Source organism: Schistocerca nitens, chromosome 1 (assembly GCF_023898315.1).
Source record: "Schistocerca nitens isolate TAMUIC-IGC-003100 chromosome 1, iqSchNite1.1, whole genome shotgun sequence".
In the NCBI taxonomy this organism is placed as follows: Eukaryota; Metazoa; Arthropoda; class Insecta; order Orthoptera; family Acrididae; genus Schistocerca; species Schistocerca nitens.
In genome coordinates, this window is record NC_064614.1 from 715,612,599 (window position 1) to 715,630,219 (window position 17,621).

At 44.8% G+C, this 17,621-nt stretch overlaps 1 protein-coding gene across 1 annotated transcript in view; it reads right to left on the reverse strand.

Moving 5' to 3' along the window:
• Positions 1-4,025: 4,025 nt before the first annotated feature.
• The window catches only part of LOC126197037 (uncharacterized), an 18,525-nt gene continuing 4,929 nt past the window's right edge, over positions 4,026-17,621 (reverse strand). Inside the window, exon 2 of the mRNA XM_049934612.1 lies at positions 4,026-4,499. Within this exon, the coding sequence (XP_049790569.1) occupies positions 4,026-4,499 (474 nt within the window). The remainder of the gene's footprint in view (positions 4,500-17,621) is intronic.

The window sequence follows — 17,621 nt, forward strand, 5'->3', positions numbered from 1 at the left end:
AGATAATTTTTCCCAAATTAGTATGCGTGAGAAGAAATGTATGAAAAATGCCCCTTCAGCATATTACACTTGTATGGTCTCCCCGGAAGACAGTAAGTAAAGGATGTCTTACGACAGTCTTACATGCGGCATGGTGCACTTCGCCACTTTGAGAAATATTTTTTCTTGTCTGACGACTAAGTAGGAAAATAAACGTATGCAGTGACAAAGGATATTCTAAGAAATCTTTTTGTATCTCATTTATTAAATTTTTATTCCACACACAATCAAATGAAATGCCATGAAGGAATTTTTAGGACTCAGTAGTCGTAAAATAGTATTTCATCGTATGTTCAAGGCCATCTAAGAGATTAAATATCGCATACGTACCGTATTATTTGTGAAACATGCGACATCAAGAACGAAACAAATGACCATCAAGAAATTTATTCCACAGATTTGGAACAAGAAAATACACAAATGATTAGACTTATAAACCTGTAGATGTACTTTCACCGTGAGAATTCAGCACTATCTGAAGCCATCACATACTGCAATCAGAGCCTCTGGCAATCATGGCATGATATCAAAGTGGGCTTGTATATGCTGCTGGGGAACACACTGTCACAAGGTTAGAAGACGGAAACACAGAGCATATCAGTGACTACAGGAGGACCAGAACGAAAAAGTTGCCGCCGCTCATATCACAGGTACGTGCGACGGTCGCCTCGCCATGCAAAAGTGCAGGCCAGACAAACAGTGATACTCGTCGTTCTTCTAAGAAGCCCTGCACATTCCTCGCCACATGCGCCCGAGCATTTTCCTGCTAAAACAGGACATGTGTAGCTGCCTGTAGGAGGAGTCTCAGGCTCTAAGCTGAGGTAACGGTTGCTGTTCAGATTGCCCTCAATGAAAAGAAGGCGAAATCACGTTGTGGTCTATGTAGCCTCATACCATCACACTTGGTTTCTGTCCGTTATGCCACTCAACAATGCAGTGTGCCCTACGTCATTCACCACGTTAGTGTCCAACACGTATGCGATCATCTGTGTAGGAATAATTGACACGGGACTCGTCCGAAAATCCTATGTTTTCCCATACAGCACACCAGCGGCGGCGTTTATTTATCCACTGTGGTCCGAGGTTTGGTGATTTATCATTAATACAAACCGACGCAGTGGCATGTATATCACCAGTGCAGCCCACAGCAGAACCGTCGACGTAGATATTTGCACACCTGTTGCAGTGCTCCTACCTTGCGTCAACATTGTGGAATGTTTTGTCGGCCTGTAATGTGCCAGCATTCCCGATCTCTGGTCGTGCTGTATGGTAAAGTACCAGCTCGTCATTGTGTACGACGCTCGTCTACCGACTGATTCCACTCACTAATCACTGTCACAGTGGAGTGCCTTGTGGGAGTCGCAGTTCACGGTACGAAAAATCTGTTTCCTGGACATCAATCGATCCGCCCCTTTGAAATTTACCCACGTGATGACGTCGACGAGGCCTACCATTTAATTTGATGGCTGTGCACCTACTGAGCTTAGGGTAAAGGCACTCATACACATGCTGATTGCTCTGGTAAATCGCCAGCTGAATGGGTCAGCCCTGACCCGCTCGCCGGTGTGCGGGCAATGCGCTCGTGGTCTGGTCTGTGGTTTGGATGGAGTGGTTCCACCAGTGGGCCCTACCTTCTTTCCCCACTACCTGCCAGCCTCCACTCCGTCCTAACAGGTAGGTCTGGTCAGAGAAGCGCTAGCCAGTGTCCACCCACAGTCGCACGGATCGCGAATGTGGTTGATGAGCAGGTTGGCGAACCAGTCAGGCTTTTACGGTGCCACAAAAGAGGCCGATGCTGGGCCAATGTGCGCGCCATCTCTTTTCAATCTCAATCATTTATTTCGGTTTCACTGGTCTACACATCCTCCGATTTTGGAGTGATTCGGCCTATTCCTTCTGGGTGCTGCAATTTTCAGAAACAGTAGGGTATATATGACAAAATGCATAACGGACGTCTAACACGCACTGTCCATCCAAAGAGTTCCAAGACTGACAAGCGACGTCAGTAGAGTAACTACGGTGGCAGCTTGAATAACAACTCTAAGCAACACAGGTGCATTACACAAGTCAGCTGTCAGCAGACAGCGTAAGTAGTGGACGTGCTGCCTTAGTTTCCCAATGTTGTCTACAATCATAATGAAGCACCATCTCTGAATCAAGAGAAAAGTGAGTGAAAAAGTTGTCCCACACACCTTGACTCCCAAACAAGAACAAAGGCTGAGGACGTCCACCGACACTTGATAGAAATGCAAAACGCGGAACATTCTTATCTGGAAAAAATCGTCAAGGGTGACGAGACTTTGGGTTATCAGTACGAAGCAAACGCGAAACATCAGATGGCGGAAATTCTCATGAGGGGTCAACATAAGCGACATTCAAGTCAGAGTTGAACAGTTTCCCAAAGAAAGATTCTTATGACTGTTTCACATGGTCGTATAAACGTTCTCAGCGTTGTACTCGAATGCGGTGAGACTACCTCGAACAGGTGAAGCATTAAAACGACAATTTTCAGCTGTCGGATTTTTTATGAAGCCAGTCTCGAAACTTTTTGGATTCATGGAGGGTACAATGAAACTAGTAAATACGAGGTGTGGCTAGAAAAAAACCGGACTAGTACTGGTGAAACAATAAAACGAATGCAATAAGGCTGAAAGTCGCGTGGCCTGTCACGTGACTCTCGCTCCGCCTACTGCTCGAGTTTCATTTGCCTCCTGCACTCAGTCTGCCCGTGGCGTCTGTTTTAAGTAGTTGACGTTTTGTCTGTGCGTCGGAAAATGTTGAGTGTACAGAAAGAACAGCGTGTTAACATCAAATTTTGTTTCAAACTAGGAAAATCTACAAGTGAAACGTTTGTAATGTTACAACAAGTGTACGGCGATGATTGTTTATCGCGAACACAAGTGTTTGAGTGGTTTAAACGATTTAAAGATGGCCGCGAAGACACCAGTGATGACACTCGCACTGGCAGACCATTGTCAGCAAAAACTGATGCAAACATTGAAAAAATCGGTAAACTTGTTCGACAAGATCGCCGTTTAACAATCAGAGCAGTGTCTGAGTTAACAGGAGTTGACAAGGAAAGTGTTAGGCAGATTCTTCATGAAGGTTTCAACATGAACAAAGTGTGTTCAAAAATGGTTCCAAAGTGTCTCACAATTGAACAGAAGGAACGCCGAAGAATGATTTGTTCTGACATCCTGGAAAACATTGAAAGTGATCCCACCTTCTTACAAAATGTTATTACTTGCGATGAATCGTGGTTTTTTACTTACGATCCCGAAACTAAACGCCAATCGATGCATTGATAAACTCCTGGTTCTCCACGACAAAAAAAAGCAAGAATGTCAAAATCGAAATTCAAGGCAATGATGATTGTTTTTTTTTTGACATCAAAGGGATTGTGCACATTGATTGGGTACCAGAGGGACAAACAGTGAATCAGCATTACTACATTAGCGTCCTGGCTACCCTACGTGAGCGAGTACGGAGAAAACGGAACGATTTGTGGGGAAAAAAGTCATGGATCCTTCACCAAGACAATGCCCCAGCTCACAGTGCGTTGTCAGTGAAGACGTTTTTGGCAAAACACAACATTCCCATCTTAGATCATCCACCCTACTCACCTGATTTGGCCCCCTGTGACTTTTTTCTTTTCCCTAAAGTCAAGTCAGCTTTGAAAGGAACTAGATTTGAGACTGTTGAAGCAGTAAAAGAAAAAGCGACGGAAGTAATGTATGGACTTACCGAAAATGATCTGCAGCATTGCTATGAACAGTGGAAAATTCGTATGGAGCGGTGTAGAGACCGAGGAGGAGAGTACATTGAAGGAGATAACATGAAATTGTAAATAATTGTAAATAAATGTTTTTTCCAGCATCAGTCCGGTTTTTTTCTAGCCGCACCTCGTACACGTGCGCACACCAGCGGGAATTCATGGTGACAGCACTTTAATGAAAAAGTATTATGCTTCCAGCAGCGAAAAATACTTACTTTATAATGGCCTGATGATGACGTACGTTTACGACGAATTGCATGTATAGCAGCTTTCCTGGACTATTGTCATGCTCAGTGAGTGGAGCAGCAGCTTGTTTAATTGATTGAATAGCTGCTTCTTCTCTTTTCTGTCCAGGCACGTCAGTAGGAAAGCTCGCCTTTCTCTCGGTAGACGCGCCCGTTCTCCCGAGCACTGCAAGGTTGTCGTTGAGAACCTGCAACTCGGCCGTCACCAGCAGCGTCAGCTTGTAGAAGGAGGTGTCCAGCAGCAGGGAGAGCTGCTGCGACATGGTGCCGCACAGCGCCTGCACCACGAACACTATCTCGAAGGCCGGCGACTGCTCGGGTAGCCAGATGGGCATCGGCGGCCGGCGGTCGCCCTCCTCTGAGTCAGGAAAGTCATCAGTCGTTTTGTGGTGCAGCAGCGGGGCGCTGACCCACAAACAAACCAGTGCCACCACGAATGTCTGAAAACGAAAATTCACGCTCTTGGCGTTATTCTTTCTTTATTATGTATATTATCTTTCTTTTTTCAACTTCCGATCGGTCGCGCAATGGAAACCACCGTGAAAAGCAAAAATGTTTCATTTGCAACATTTAGCTACAGCCTCCCTGTACACAGTTGCAGCTCAACTTAGACATTTGTCGTAATGTGGTATCAACATTCTAATACCCTCTCCATAGAAGGCAGCAGCCTGTGATTTCCGCCTATTCTCTATGCTGGTCTGCATCTCGTTGTCGGTGCCAAAATGCTGTTTTCATAGCCATCCGTTCATATGAGCGAACAGACGAAAATCAGAGGGACCCGAGTCCGGGCTGTATGATGTGTGATCAATCACTTCGCATCCAAAAAGCTGCAGGAACAACTTCGCTGTCTCTGCAGTACGCTGGCGAGAATATTCGTGAAAAAGGAAACACATGACAGTTATGTCATGTCGGCTGCATGAAATCAGGCGAAAATTCTCAGCAGGGCTTCATACTTGGCGGGGATACTCTATTTTCCTGGCATCTTTATGTGCCCACTGTGGTCTCAGAACTGAAAGTTGCGACGTGATGCGACAGACGAGCATTCCGAGACTCACATAATCTGCGCAAAGCTTATCCCGATTCTTATTGTGGTTTTAATTTCGCTACCCATCGAAGGTTGAAAAAAAATAAATAAAATATAGCCCAGGTATGTTCTTTTTTCAAGGAGATACAAAGTATTCTAAATAAGTAGAGGTATTACACTTCGAAGTGTATCTGTCAGGTATTCGACAGCTATAAAATCAGTTTATCACATTCACTACAGTAAAACGCAGACAGGAACAGCAAAGTGGTCACTTTCCTGCCGTTAATTCCAATTCCTTACACTAGTTTTCACCTTTTGATGACTTTACCAGACGATGAAGGGCAGCAGCATCTACAAACAATCCAAGAGCGATGCTCAGATTTTCTCCTAAATCATCTATACGGATTAGGTACAGCAGAGGGCATGTGACACTTTGTCGGGGGACGCTGGACGTCACTTCTGTTTTAGTTGACGACTTTCCGTTAGTTACTACGTGCTCTGACCTTTCTGACAGGAAATCACGAATCCATTCGCACAACTGAAATGATACTCGATAGGAATGTAGTTTGGTTAGAAGTCGCTTCTGAGAAACAGTGTCGAAAGCAAATCTAGAAATATAGAATCTGTCTGAGATCCCGTATCTATAGCACTCATTACATCGTGTAAACAAAGAACTAGTTGTGTTCACAAGAACGATATTTTCTGAATCCGTGCTGACTATATGTCAGAATGTCTATGACGTACCGTAGTGCCATCAGAATTCCAACAGCCACTTCCTGCCATGCCATGAAGTCATACCAGATGACTACCCACACCATGGAGCCGGAGGTAGCAACACTGTGACTCTCTAAAACCTTAGAAGAATGGAATCTCTCTACGGGTCGCCTTCATATTCGTCGATGATTGTCACTGTGTAGTTGACATCCGTGATTCCTCACTGAGCGCTATGCTGTTGATGCTTCCCAGTCACCTGCCCGATTCCATATGCAGCCGTTTCTGTTGTAGTGGCAATGGCAACCTAGAGATGGGATTTTAATTTCCTAGTGCAGGTGTTGGCAGTTTCTGAGCAGTGGTGCAGAATGAAATGCATTGTTGTAGTGAGTCCATTACTTACCCCCAGACGGCAGGTACAAATATGAATGGGTTACAATCTGTTTTGACCACCATTCGGCAATCCTTCCTCTGGCGTTCAAACTTGGTCTGCCAGAACCTTGACAAATACTGCGCCTACCCTCACATTCACTTGCAGTCTTATATTTGGTTACTGTCACATCCGAATGACCCACAAAAACTGGATATTGCACGATTCATCCAGCCGGCCCTAAGGACTCGCACAATGAGACCCTTTCAAACTGGTTAGGTGCTGATAACATCGTCTCGTACAAGTACGCAGCATCTTCGAGTCCTTCTCAGTGACCATTCAACATCCGATGCTGTTCACGCCCCTTATATATCGCAACAGACCTGGTAAAAACACTAAAATTGGATAACAATAATGTACTCTGTTGGGTGTTCTTCCCGACAAAAGAATGACAACTCTATTTATTTACATAAGTAGGGATGATGTGTACATGTAAGGAGTTATATTCGACACACAACTTCTGGGTGAAGCACTTTTTTGTCAGACAGTCTATTTGGAAACTACAGTATTAAAGTGTTATTAAGTGTTATATTTTAGCTGGAGAAACATATTTCTCTCGATCCAGGAGATTGTTGTCCACAATACCGAAAACAGTGCCGAATCAGGACTGGATGCAATGAATAGTATTATTCTACTCCAGTTAAAAAAGGAAAGCAATGTAACGAACAAACTTAGAGCATTCATTATTAAACAAATTATCTCTTTAAGTGTCAGTTTATGCCTTACGTGGATGCAAAATAACACTGGAAGTAGAAAAGATCAAAGTAAAAAATCGCAAATTGGAATTTCTCACAATAATAACTGCCATGATCGAGTAATATACACGGCAAGCAGAAGAAGAACAAGCCATTGCAGATGTACAAGAAAGCTATATATATTATTTCAAAAACAGCTTATGTAAAAATATGGACACAATTGGAGAATATATCGAGACTTATTGTACGTACGAAAGGGAAGTAGCTATACGTTAGAGTACTCAATACATCAATGGATTCGAGTACATTTACTGTGTTAGAGAATACACGAAAAACGCATGTCCTTAAATAAGACGGTTGCATTGCATTTAAATTTTGTGGTGTACCGCCAATTGGAAGCCGCCTTTGGTTCATTATACTGACTTCAGCCGACATCTGAGAATACTCCAACATATGGTCACTTTCCACTTATCTTTACAGTAAGCGCTAATATCTTGTATCGTCAGTCATATCCAGATTATTCCATGTACTGTGTTTAAAGTAATTTACAAGCCTTGCTTGCATATCTGCAATAACTTGTTCTTTTCCCAGTTGGATAGAAAAATAGAAAACAAGATTTATTGTAAAAACAGTTTATTGGTTCATGCACAAAAAACAACTGTTTCTTTCTGTATGGTGCATGGTTAACGTAGTCTCCCCCCCCCCCCCCCCATGAACCATGGACCTTGCCGTTGGTGGGGAAGCTTGTGTGCCTCATATTATTCTGTCGAACTCCACCTTGAACCGCATCCTGTGCCTGTGGTGCGGAGCGATGGACAGTTGCTCATGTTGTATCGACGTGTTTCGCACGTGCCTACAAGGGTCGTTTCGAAGGTATTTCTTCACAGTCATGATTGATGTTATAAAATACGTAACAGACCTTGATATCCATCATAACTGTTGTCATTTGTGCTATTTTATGCTGGAGAGCAGCGCTTAAATGTTGACGCGTAGTAGTTTTGTAATCTTTGCATATATATTGTCACACGATAAATATTAAATTATGTAAACGTGACTCAGACGTACTGATTGTGGATGAATCAAGTCAATGGAAACATGCGATGAACTACAAAGTGAGTCCCGGAAATGTTGGGACAAACCTCCAGGTAAGACGTGGCACATCATAATGAATGCGAACTGCATAGAAATTGGTTCAAATGGCTCTGAGCACTATGGGACGTAACATCTGAGGTCATCAGTCACCCAGAACTTAGAACTACTTAAATCTAACTAACCTAAGGACATCACATACACCCATGCTCGAGGCAGGATTCGAACCTGCGACCGTAGCGGTCGCGCGGGTCTAGACTGAAGCGCCCAGAACCCCTCGGCCACAACGGCCGTCTGCATAGCAATCCATGACTGCAAAGGTCAGAGGTAAGTGGGAGCAGAGGTCGACGATCGGAAAGGAAACAAGACAGTGCGTCATTTGAAACATTTATTGTGGATGAGTACAACTCTAATGTTACAACAGATGCTTGAATTGCACCATCAGACGCCGCGCATGCCTAACACCGACGGCTTGGCGCAGTCGAACAACCAGCAGCTTCTTTGATTGTAGCAGCTGCACAGACGATTCTTTTGACGAGGTCTATTTCGATTCCACAGGACGGAGATACACGAGAGATTTAATTGCCCACCACAGAAAGAAACAAGGGTTCGATAAATCTGGTGAGCAGGGGCCAGGAACCGGCCCATCACGCCCAAACGATCGTCGAGGGAATGACTTGTCGCCTACGATCAGCCACTCCAAAACAAGCCGGCGCCCCGCCATGTTGGAACCACAGGCTGCCCCTCGTATTTGCTGGAACATTTTTAAGCAAGTCCGTCCAGCTCTCTCACGTACAGTGCACGTAGCGGAGTGCGAAGACGTTAGCAGCTATGGGCTGCTATGCACTTCTCAATCTTTATGGTTTACCTTACCTCCCTTACAAGTCTGTCGCAACATTTCTGAGACATTCTGTATATGGCGGAGTTTTTCTTACAACCTCGACCTGCCATTCCTGTTCAAACGGGCGAGTCAGGAAGAATATTTCATCTTTCCTCATGCAGATGCTCAGCTGACTAGATTATGCCATGTTGTACAAAATGGCCTTTTTGTAAGAGAGTGCATGTGTAAGGTCTTGGCTGTGCGCAGACAAGTAAAGCGTAGGCTTGGCGGACAATTAATTCACAGACATAACGCAGTTGTCATCATCACTGGACGAGAACAACTTCATATTGTCACACATCTGGTTTATTTTCTGAATTTTCGCAACAATCCTTACAATGGAAGTTCTCTGATTGGTTTATCTCTACAAAAGAAAATGGGAAATAAGGGGTGAAGCGTACCTTATAAGGAGCTTTTGAATGTCATGTTAATAACGCCATGCGTTTGCTCCTGCATGCGGGAAACCTGACTGTCAGAAATCAAATTTGATCCAAAATGCATGTTTCTCTCTTCTCATTATCGAAAAGTGGTAAGATCTCCTCCTTTCTAGTAAATCACACAGTGACTATTTGGGGCGTACATCACTCCTGCCAATCAGTCATCTCCTAGCGATGGAGACGGTGTAGAACTTCGAAAGCCCTAATTTCTACTTACATGTGATGCGACCTGAACAAGAGAATTTTACACAGCTAAAATCGTGTTTCGTGCATTCGACGACTTCGGTTATGAACTGATCATTTACACTCTGTCAGTACGTAATCACAGCTGCAGCTTATTTACTAGGCTGTTGAAAAATGTGCGCGTAGAGTGACTATATAATGGGATCCAATGGGTAATACGAAATTAAGTGATTGGCTCTAAATAATCTTTACTGGTACCATAGGTCAGAGTCACTGTTTTCCAAACCTGTAAGATGCGTTAGATAGTGGTGGCGCGGCGTTGATAGAAGTCGCGGACGCGATGATTGGCCTGTGTTCTCCCGTAGGTCTTCCTGGTGTCCGCCAATTGCTTCACAAGTTCTTGGATAGTTCTCCTCTGCAGAATGAAGAAGGCAACCTGCGGCAACGCAGAGATATACACTTTTAACAAACGATATTCTGTTAGATTCTCATTATGTCACTGACATCGGTAGTAGGACTTACTATGGCTGAATATGAAATACGCAAAGAGCAATGTGACACTTTATTCGAGAATGTAATGCCATTACAGAACCATCCTCACACAAGTTAAATAAAAGAATATGAAAGATGTTCCTCTCCTTTTTTATGTCATTACAACTGAGGAATAGCTACTGGAGTTGTTGCACTGCCCGAAAAGTGATACCAAAGCATGCAGCTCACACTGAGCCGAAATCTGCAAAGATGGAGGCGACGCAAGGGACAGTTATAGCTCTATACTAATAAATGGACAGCAAAATTGCGTAACAACAGGATAACCAGTCAAAAATGAACATAATTTTTGGAAATTATGGCTAATATATATAAAAACGTCTTGCCTGTAAAATCCTCTTCCCATTACAGAAACAGAATTTCGTCAAGATTCTGCGAACTCACAGTGCCTTCCCGACGTTTTAACTTCGAAATCAATGAGACACTGGTCGCTTTCTGTCTGTTGCTGCTACATTGACTGGAGTCCGCAGTGAAATACTACTGCCGGCTGCAGGCTATTAATTGGGTAAATGAGCCTACTTATAAACATATGATCGGCGGTATTTCGGACAAAAGATAGTCTGGCGTTATTCTGTTTTGGAATGTATTGTCAGAAAGTTGTCTACTGTAGAATACTCGTTAGATCCCCTCAAATATTGTCCGTATGCGATGCAGGCGCTCAGCAAATACCCCGTCAAGAGCTATGATTTCTAGTGATAAGTTGATTCACAATCCACAGCCACTGTGATCCTGAGTTAGCATTGCTGTCTCAAAAACGAAAAGTCGAACCAAGTCCCACACAGACCTTTGTGACAGTTTTAAATGCGGTATTGCTGTGTGTACCTTATATAGCACATGGAGACAGGTGGAAGGAAAGTAATGGCAACCTACCAGAACTCTGATATGAAGTAGCGACTGTAAAGTATGTGCATCAGCTTTAGGCACTGCTAGCGGTCAGAATCTGACTGATCTACGGTGAAATCTTGGAAAGAAAGTTCTGAGGAAACAATACTGAAGTCAAGTAATTAGATATTTACTGTCACCAATTAAATACAGCTGCACAGAAGTCTACACAGACAAGAAAAAAAGCCGTCAGTTTTTTGGGCCATGAACACGACTTTCCCGGAGGTGACACAGGCGCCCAATCAAGTTCCACACATTTAGGAGTGGAGCACAGAGCTACATGACGTGCAGAGTTCTGCTTCACGTTCTTCAAAGAGGGAGGATGCCTTGTCTTTCTTGAATATCAACAACTGTCACCTGTGTGGTGCTTGAGCAGGTGGAGAGCTGACTGTTGTTATTTCTCCTTGGATGAAGTGAAGAGGCCTCTAGTGTGCCTTTCTTTGTAGACCAAGAGTCTAGTGAAAGTGCTGTGCTATGAATTTACACAAGTGAAAACTAGCAACCCTACACTCACGGCTTGCCTAATGGATCCGTGTCACCGGAAATCTCGTCGTAACCAATAAAGACTGCTGGCTTGGCATGGCAACTGACTACAGGAGCACCAGTCTTGATGGCAGGTCATACTGTTCCCGGGATGCAATAAACTCTGTCAGATCAGAACCGAGAGTGACTACGTCTCTGCTGTATGCATACGCTCTTCTAATTTCGGCTCTCGGTTTCCCTTGTTACCGCGGGCAGGTGTTGTGGTCAGGCGTAACTATAACACAAGAAATGATTCGAAATCGTGAATATGATCAGATCCCAGCTGCACAGTGTATAGGTAACAACGAAAATTTGAGCCAGACCGGGACTCGAACCTGGATTTTCTGCTTCACGTAGGAACTGACGGCTAAACCCAAACTTCCATGCGTCGTCTTTCCTGTGTCAAATTGTGTAATTTCCATACAGGGAAGGACATTTTTACTGAAAGTCGCTGCTTGGTATCGGCGGATAAATACGATATTGCAGTGCCTGTGTTGTTAAGAAGAACGATGCATTAATCCGTCGTTTCTATCGACGACCTAGTTTTGGCAAAATCAAAAATTTTGAAAGTTTTGGACTAAATAAAACAACATACTCAGGTGCTTCGCAAATTAAACCACGAAGATTACGCAGCTCGCCAAACTGCTTTTTTATGATTTGATAGAGGCTTCACACAACGAGCTCCTCTTGGATCACATTTTGTTCACCGATGAGGCCAATCTGCGTAAACTACCACATACGGGCTAACAAGCCACGTCTCGCCATCACTGAATGGCAAAGAGACACCAAATGTTTATGCGTGGCTCAGACTGATAATTATCGGTCCTTCAGTTTTGCAGAACACACAGATACAGCGAGCATTTGCCTTTAAATGCGGGAGAAATTCATGTAAAAACAGCTCCAGCAAGAAGTCATTTTCGACACTGTTGTGCTCAAACAGTTTCGAGCACCCTTCATAACAAGAGACTGTATAGATCGAAGCAGATAGGTCGGCAGAGGTTCGACAAGACTACGGTCATTTGAGCATCGACTTCATATCCTTCGTTTTGGGTGCATAAAGTCAAGTGTGCAGAACAACGGTACAGAATCTCCAGGATATAGAATTCTAATCTGGGCTGCACCGTGGGCTCTCTCAGAGGATGTGGTTGAGGATGTATTTAGTTCTCCTTTTCAGCGATGGGACCGAGCGGTAGCCGCCGAGCCGAGACGACGCGTAGCAGAGCAGCAGCAGCACTTCTCTGATAAAATGTAAATTAATTTAGTTTTGGTTTTTTGTTCACGTGCTTCTGCAAAGAAGTGAACTATACGTGTGTATTATACTGTGTAGACTATTGGTTAGAAAATTAATCGTAGTTTCTGTTTTTGCGTAAGTCTTGTGAATATGCTTGTGTAGGGCGGCTTCCTAGTGTAAATTTTCCCGTCACCAAAATCTTCGTCACACCACTAGGTTCCAGTTTTGTGCCAGTAGACAGCACAAAGTTTAGATCAACGCATTCTACTTTGAATGTTTATCTCGTGTAGTAACTTTTCGGTGAACAGGATTTCTGATAACAGGTATCTATAAATACACTACTGACCATTAAAATTGCTACACCACGAAGATGACGCGCTACAGACGGGAAATTTAACCGACAGGAAGAAGATGCTGTGATGTGCAAATGATTAGCTTTTCAGAGCTTTCACACAAGCTTGGCACCGGTGGCGACACCTACAACGTGCTGACATGAGAAACGTTTCCAACCGATTTCTCATACACAAACAGCAGTTGACTGGCGTTGCTTGGTGAAACGTTGTTGTGATGCCTCGTGTAACGAGGAGAAATGCGTACCATCACGTTTCCGACTTTGATAAAGGTCGGAATGTAGCTTATCGCGATTGCGGTTTATCGTATCGCGACATTGCTCTTCGCGTTGGTCGAGATCCAATGACTTTTAGCAGAATATGGAATCGGTGGGTTTAGGAGGGAAATACGGAACGCCGTGCTGGATCCCAACAGCCTCGTATCACTAGCAGTCGAGATGACAGGCATCTTATCCGCATGACTGTAACGGATCGTGCAGCCACGTCTCGATCCCTGAGTCAACAGATGGGGACGTTTGCAAGACAAATACCATCTGCACGAACAGTTCGACGATGTTTGCAGCAGCAGGGACTATCAGCTCGGAGACCATGGCTGCGGTTACCCTTGACGCTGCATCACAGACAGGAGCTCCTGCGATGGTGTACCCAACGACGAACCTGGGTGCAGGAATGGCAAGACGTCATTTTTTCGGATGAATCCAGGTTCTATTTACCGCATCATGATGGTCGCATCCGGGTTTGGCGACATCGCGGTGAACGCACATTGGACTCGTGTATTCGTCATCGCCATGCTGGCGTATCACCCGGCGTGATGGTATGGTGTACCATTGGTTACACGTCTCGGTCACCTCTTGTTCTCATTGACGGCAATTTGAACATTGGACGTTACATTTCAGATGTGTTACGACCCGTGGCTCTACCCTTCATTCGATCCCTGCCAAACCCTACATTTCAGCAGGATAATGTACGACCGCATGTTGGAGGTCCTGTACGAGCCTTTCTGGATACAGAAAATGTTCGACTGCTGCCCTGGCCAGCATATTCTCCAGATATCTCACCACTTGAAAACGTCTGGTCAATGGTGGCCGAGCAGCTGGCTCGTCACAATACGCCAGTCACTACTCTTGATGAACTGTGGTATCGTGTTGAAGCTGCATGGGCAGCTGACCTGTACACGCCATCCAAGCTCTGTTTGACTCAATGCCCAGGCGTATCAAGGCCGTTATTACGGCCGGAAGTGGTAGTTCTGGGTACTGATATCTCAGGATCTAGGCACCCAAATTGCCTGAAAATGTGATCATATGACAGTTCTAGTAAAATATATTTGTCCAACGAATACCCGTTTATCATCTGCATTTCTTGTTGGTGTAGCAATTTTAATGGCCAGTAGTGTACATCAACTTCAGCAGAGAAATTTAATTATGCTTGCTACCTCAGAGTACAATGAGAAATCTGCACAGCAACTTTTTGTGTTACTTTGTTCTACTTGATATATTTTCAGATTCATTAGCGCCGTCTGAGACCTTACATCTATTTTATACACAGTACGATATGTCTCGAGACTGTGCTTGTTGTGAGCGGATACAAGGAGAGTTGGCTGCTGTCCGTAAACAGCTGGAAGCTGCGTTGGCTACCGTCAACAAGCTTCTAGCTAATGCTCAAAGTTGCGGTGACTTGGGCGCCTGTGACGAGACGTGCGACACCTTTGGTGTCACTGGAATCCCCTGGTGAGACGGACGTCGCTGCGGCTCTGATACGCTACATCTGACAGGTCGATCCTCACTCCAGAGTGGGTGGCAGACAGTGGTGGGTTCGCGTGTCACTGGGCGAATGGCGAGAGAGGGAGCAGGCCGTGCGGCTGGCTCCCTACGTCATAGCAACAGGTACGAGGTGCTACCCAGCGTTGATGATTGAGCCAGGATGGGATGTCTCTCCTGTTGGGCCAAAGGTCGATTTTCCTTCCCAGTCCGGACAAGTATAACGGATGGTTATGCTATTCATTAAGAGCTCCAATGTTAAGTGGGTGACGGAACCGCTCAGATAGATACACTACGTGATCAAAATTATCCGGACACCTGACTGAAAATGACTTATAAGTTCGTGGCGCTCTCTATCGGTATTGCTGGAATTCAATGTGGTGTTGGCCCATCCTTAGCCTTGATAACAACTTTCACTCTCGCAGGCATACGTTCAATGAGATGGCAGCCCATTCTTCACGGAGTGCTGCACTGAGGAGAGGTTTCGATGTCGGTCGGTGAGGCCTGGCACGAAGACGGCGTTCCAAAACATCCCAAAGGTATACTACAGGATTCAGGTCAGGACTCTGTGCAGGCCAATACATTACAGGGATGTTATTGTAGGGCAACCACTCCGCCACAGGTGCTCCATCGTGCTGAAAGATGCAAACCCCATCCCTGAAATGGTTTTCAACAGTGGGAAGCAAGAAGGTACTTAAAACATCAATGTTGGCCTGTGCTGTGACAGTGCCACACAAAACAACAAGGGGTGCAAGCCCCCTCCATGAAAAACACGACTACACCATAACACCACGGCCTCCGAATTTTACTGTTGGCACTACACACGCTGGCAGATGTGGTTCACCAGCCATTCGCCATACCCACACCCTGCCATATGATCGCCACATTGTGTATCGTGATTCGTTACTTCACACGCCGTTTTCCACTGTTCAATCGTCCAATGTTTACGCTTCTTACCCCAAGCCAGACGTCGCTTGGCATTTACCGGCGTGATGTGTAGCTTATGAGAGCCGCTCGACCATGAAATTCAAGTATTCTCACCTCCCGCCTAAATGTCATAGTACTTACAGTGGATTCTGATGCAGTTTGGAATTCCTGTGTGATGGTCTGGATAGATGTCTGCCTATTACGCACTAGGACCCTCTTCAACTGTCGGTGGTCTATGTGAGTCAGTAGCCGAGGTCGGCCTGTACGCTTTTCTGCTGTACGTGTCCCTTCACTTTTCCACTTTACTATCACATCGGAAACAGTGGAGCTAGGGATATTTAGGAGTGTGGAAGTGTCGCGTATAGACGTATGACGGAAGTGACACTCAAATCGCCTGACCACGTTCGAAGTCCGTGAGCTCCGCGGAGCGCACCATTCTGCTCTCTCACGATGTCTAATGACTACCGAGGTCGCAGATGTGGAGGACCTGGCAGTAGGTGGCAGCACAATGCACCTAATATGAAAACCGTCTATTGTTGGGGGTGTCTGGATACTTTTGGTCACTTAGTGTAGCAGGCGAGGCGGGAATGAATTCCAGTATGCATTCGGTATGTTTGCCGGGAGGTCTCATCCGTGATGTGGAGGAGGCCCTGCAAGCGGTATCGAACGCACTGGGTGGAACCGGCTCCATGTAGTGGCACATACCGGCACGAATGACGCCTGTGCTTGGGTCTGAGGCCATCCTCGACTCATTTCGGTGGCTGGAAGATTTAATGAAGGCAACTAGCAACGAACGCAGAGTGCACGCCAAACTGTCCATTTGTAGCATCGAACTCAGCTTTGACCGCGGTCATCTGTTTTGGAGCAAAGTGGAAAGTCTAAACTAGAGGCTCAGACGACTTTCCGATGGTATCGGATGCGAATTTCTCGACCTCCGCTATAGGTGCAGAATTGTAGGATTCCCCTTAATAGGTCAGGCGTGGATTACACACAAGAAGCGCCTACTAGGGTAGTGGTGCACATGTGGCGTGCACATGGGACTTTTTATTTTTAAGGAACGTTCCGTCGAGATCAAAGACAATTTGCCTGATAAATCATACAAAGCGACCTAGAGAATCTTGGTCCTCGCAGATCAGAGATCGAAAAGGTTAATATGATTTTAGTAAACTTCAGGAGCATCCAAGGAAAGATCCCCGAATTAGTATCGCTTACTGAAGGTTATAATCAACAGATAGTATTGGGAATAGAAAGCTGGTTGAGACCAGACGTCAATGACAACGAAATCCGAAGTTCAGATTGGAGTGTTTATCGTAAGGATAGGTTAGTCACCAATTGTGGAGGCGTGTTTATTGCAGTAAAAAATTCGATAAAATGTAGCGAGATTAACACGGATTTCGACTGTGAATAAATCTGTGTGAAATAAAGTGTCAAAGAACGGTCAAAAATGGTGATCGGATGCTTTTATAGACTACCTCGATCAGGAATTGTAGTTTTAGAGCGCTTCAGACAGAGCTTGCAGAATATCATTAGTAATTTTTCTGATCATGCCGCTGTAATAGATGGTGACCTCAACTTGCCAGGTATAAATTTGGGAGCGTTATGCATCAAAACTGGTGCAAGAGACAGGGATTCGTGTGCCATTGTTCTGAATGTCTTGTCTGAAAATTACCTTGAGCAGATAGTAAGAGAACCTCCTGGCAACAAACAGACCTGAACTTATCGAATCAGTTAACGTAGAGGAAGGTATCAGCGATCATAAGGCTGTGACAGCATCTATGACGACGGGTCCTACAAGGAATGTTAAGAAAGGTAGAAAGATATATTTGCCCAGCAAGGATGACAGGATGATAATTTCAGAATATCTCTGCATGAGGACGAAGATGTGTACAACAAAC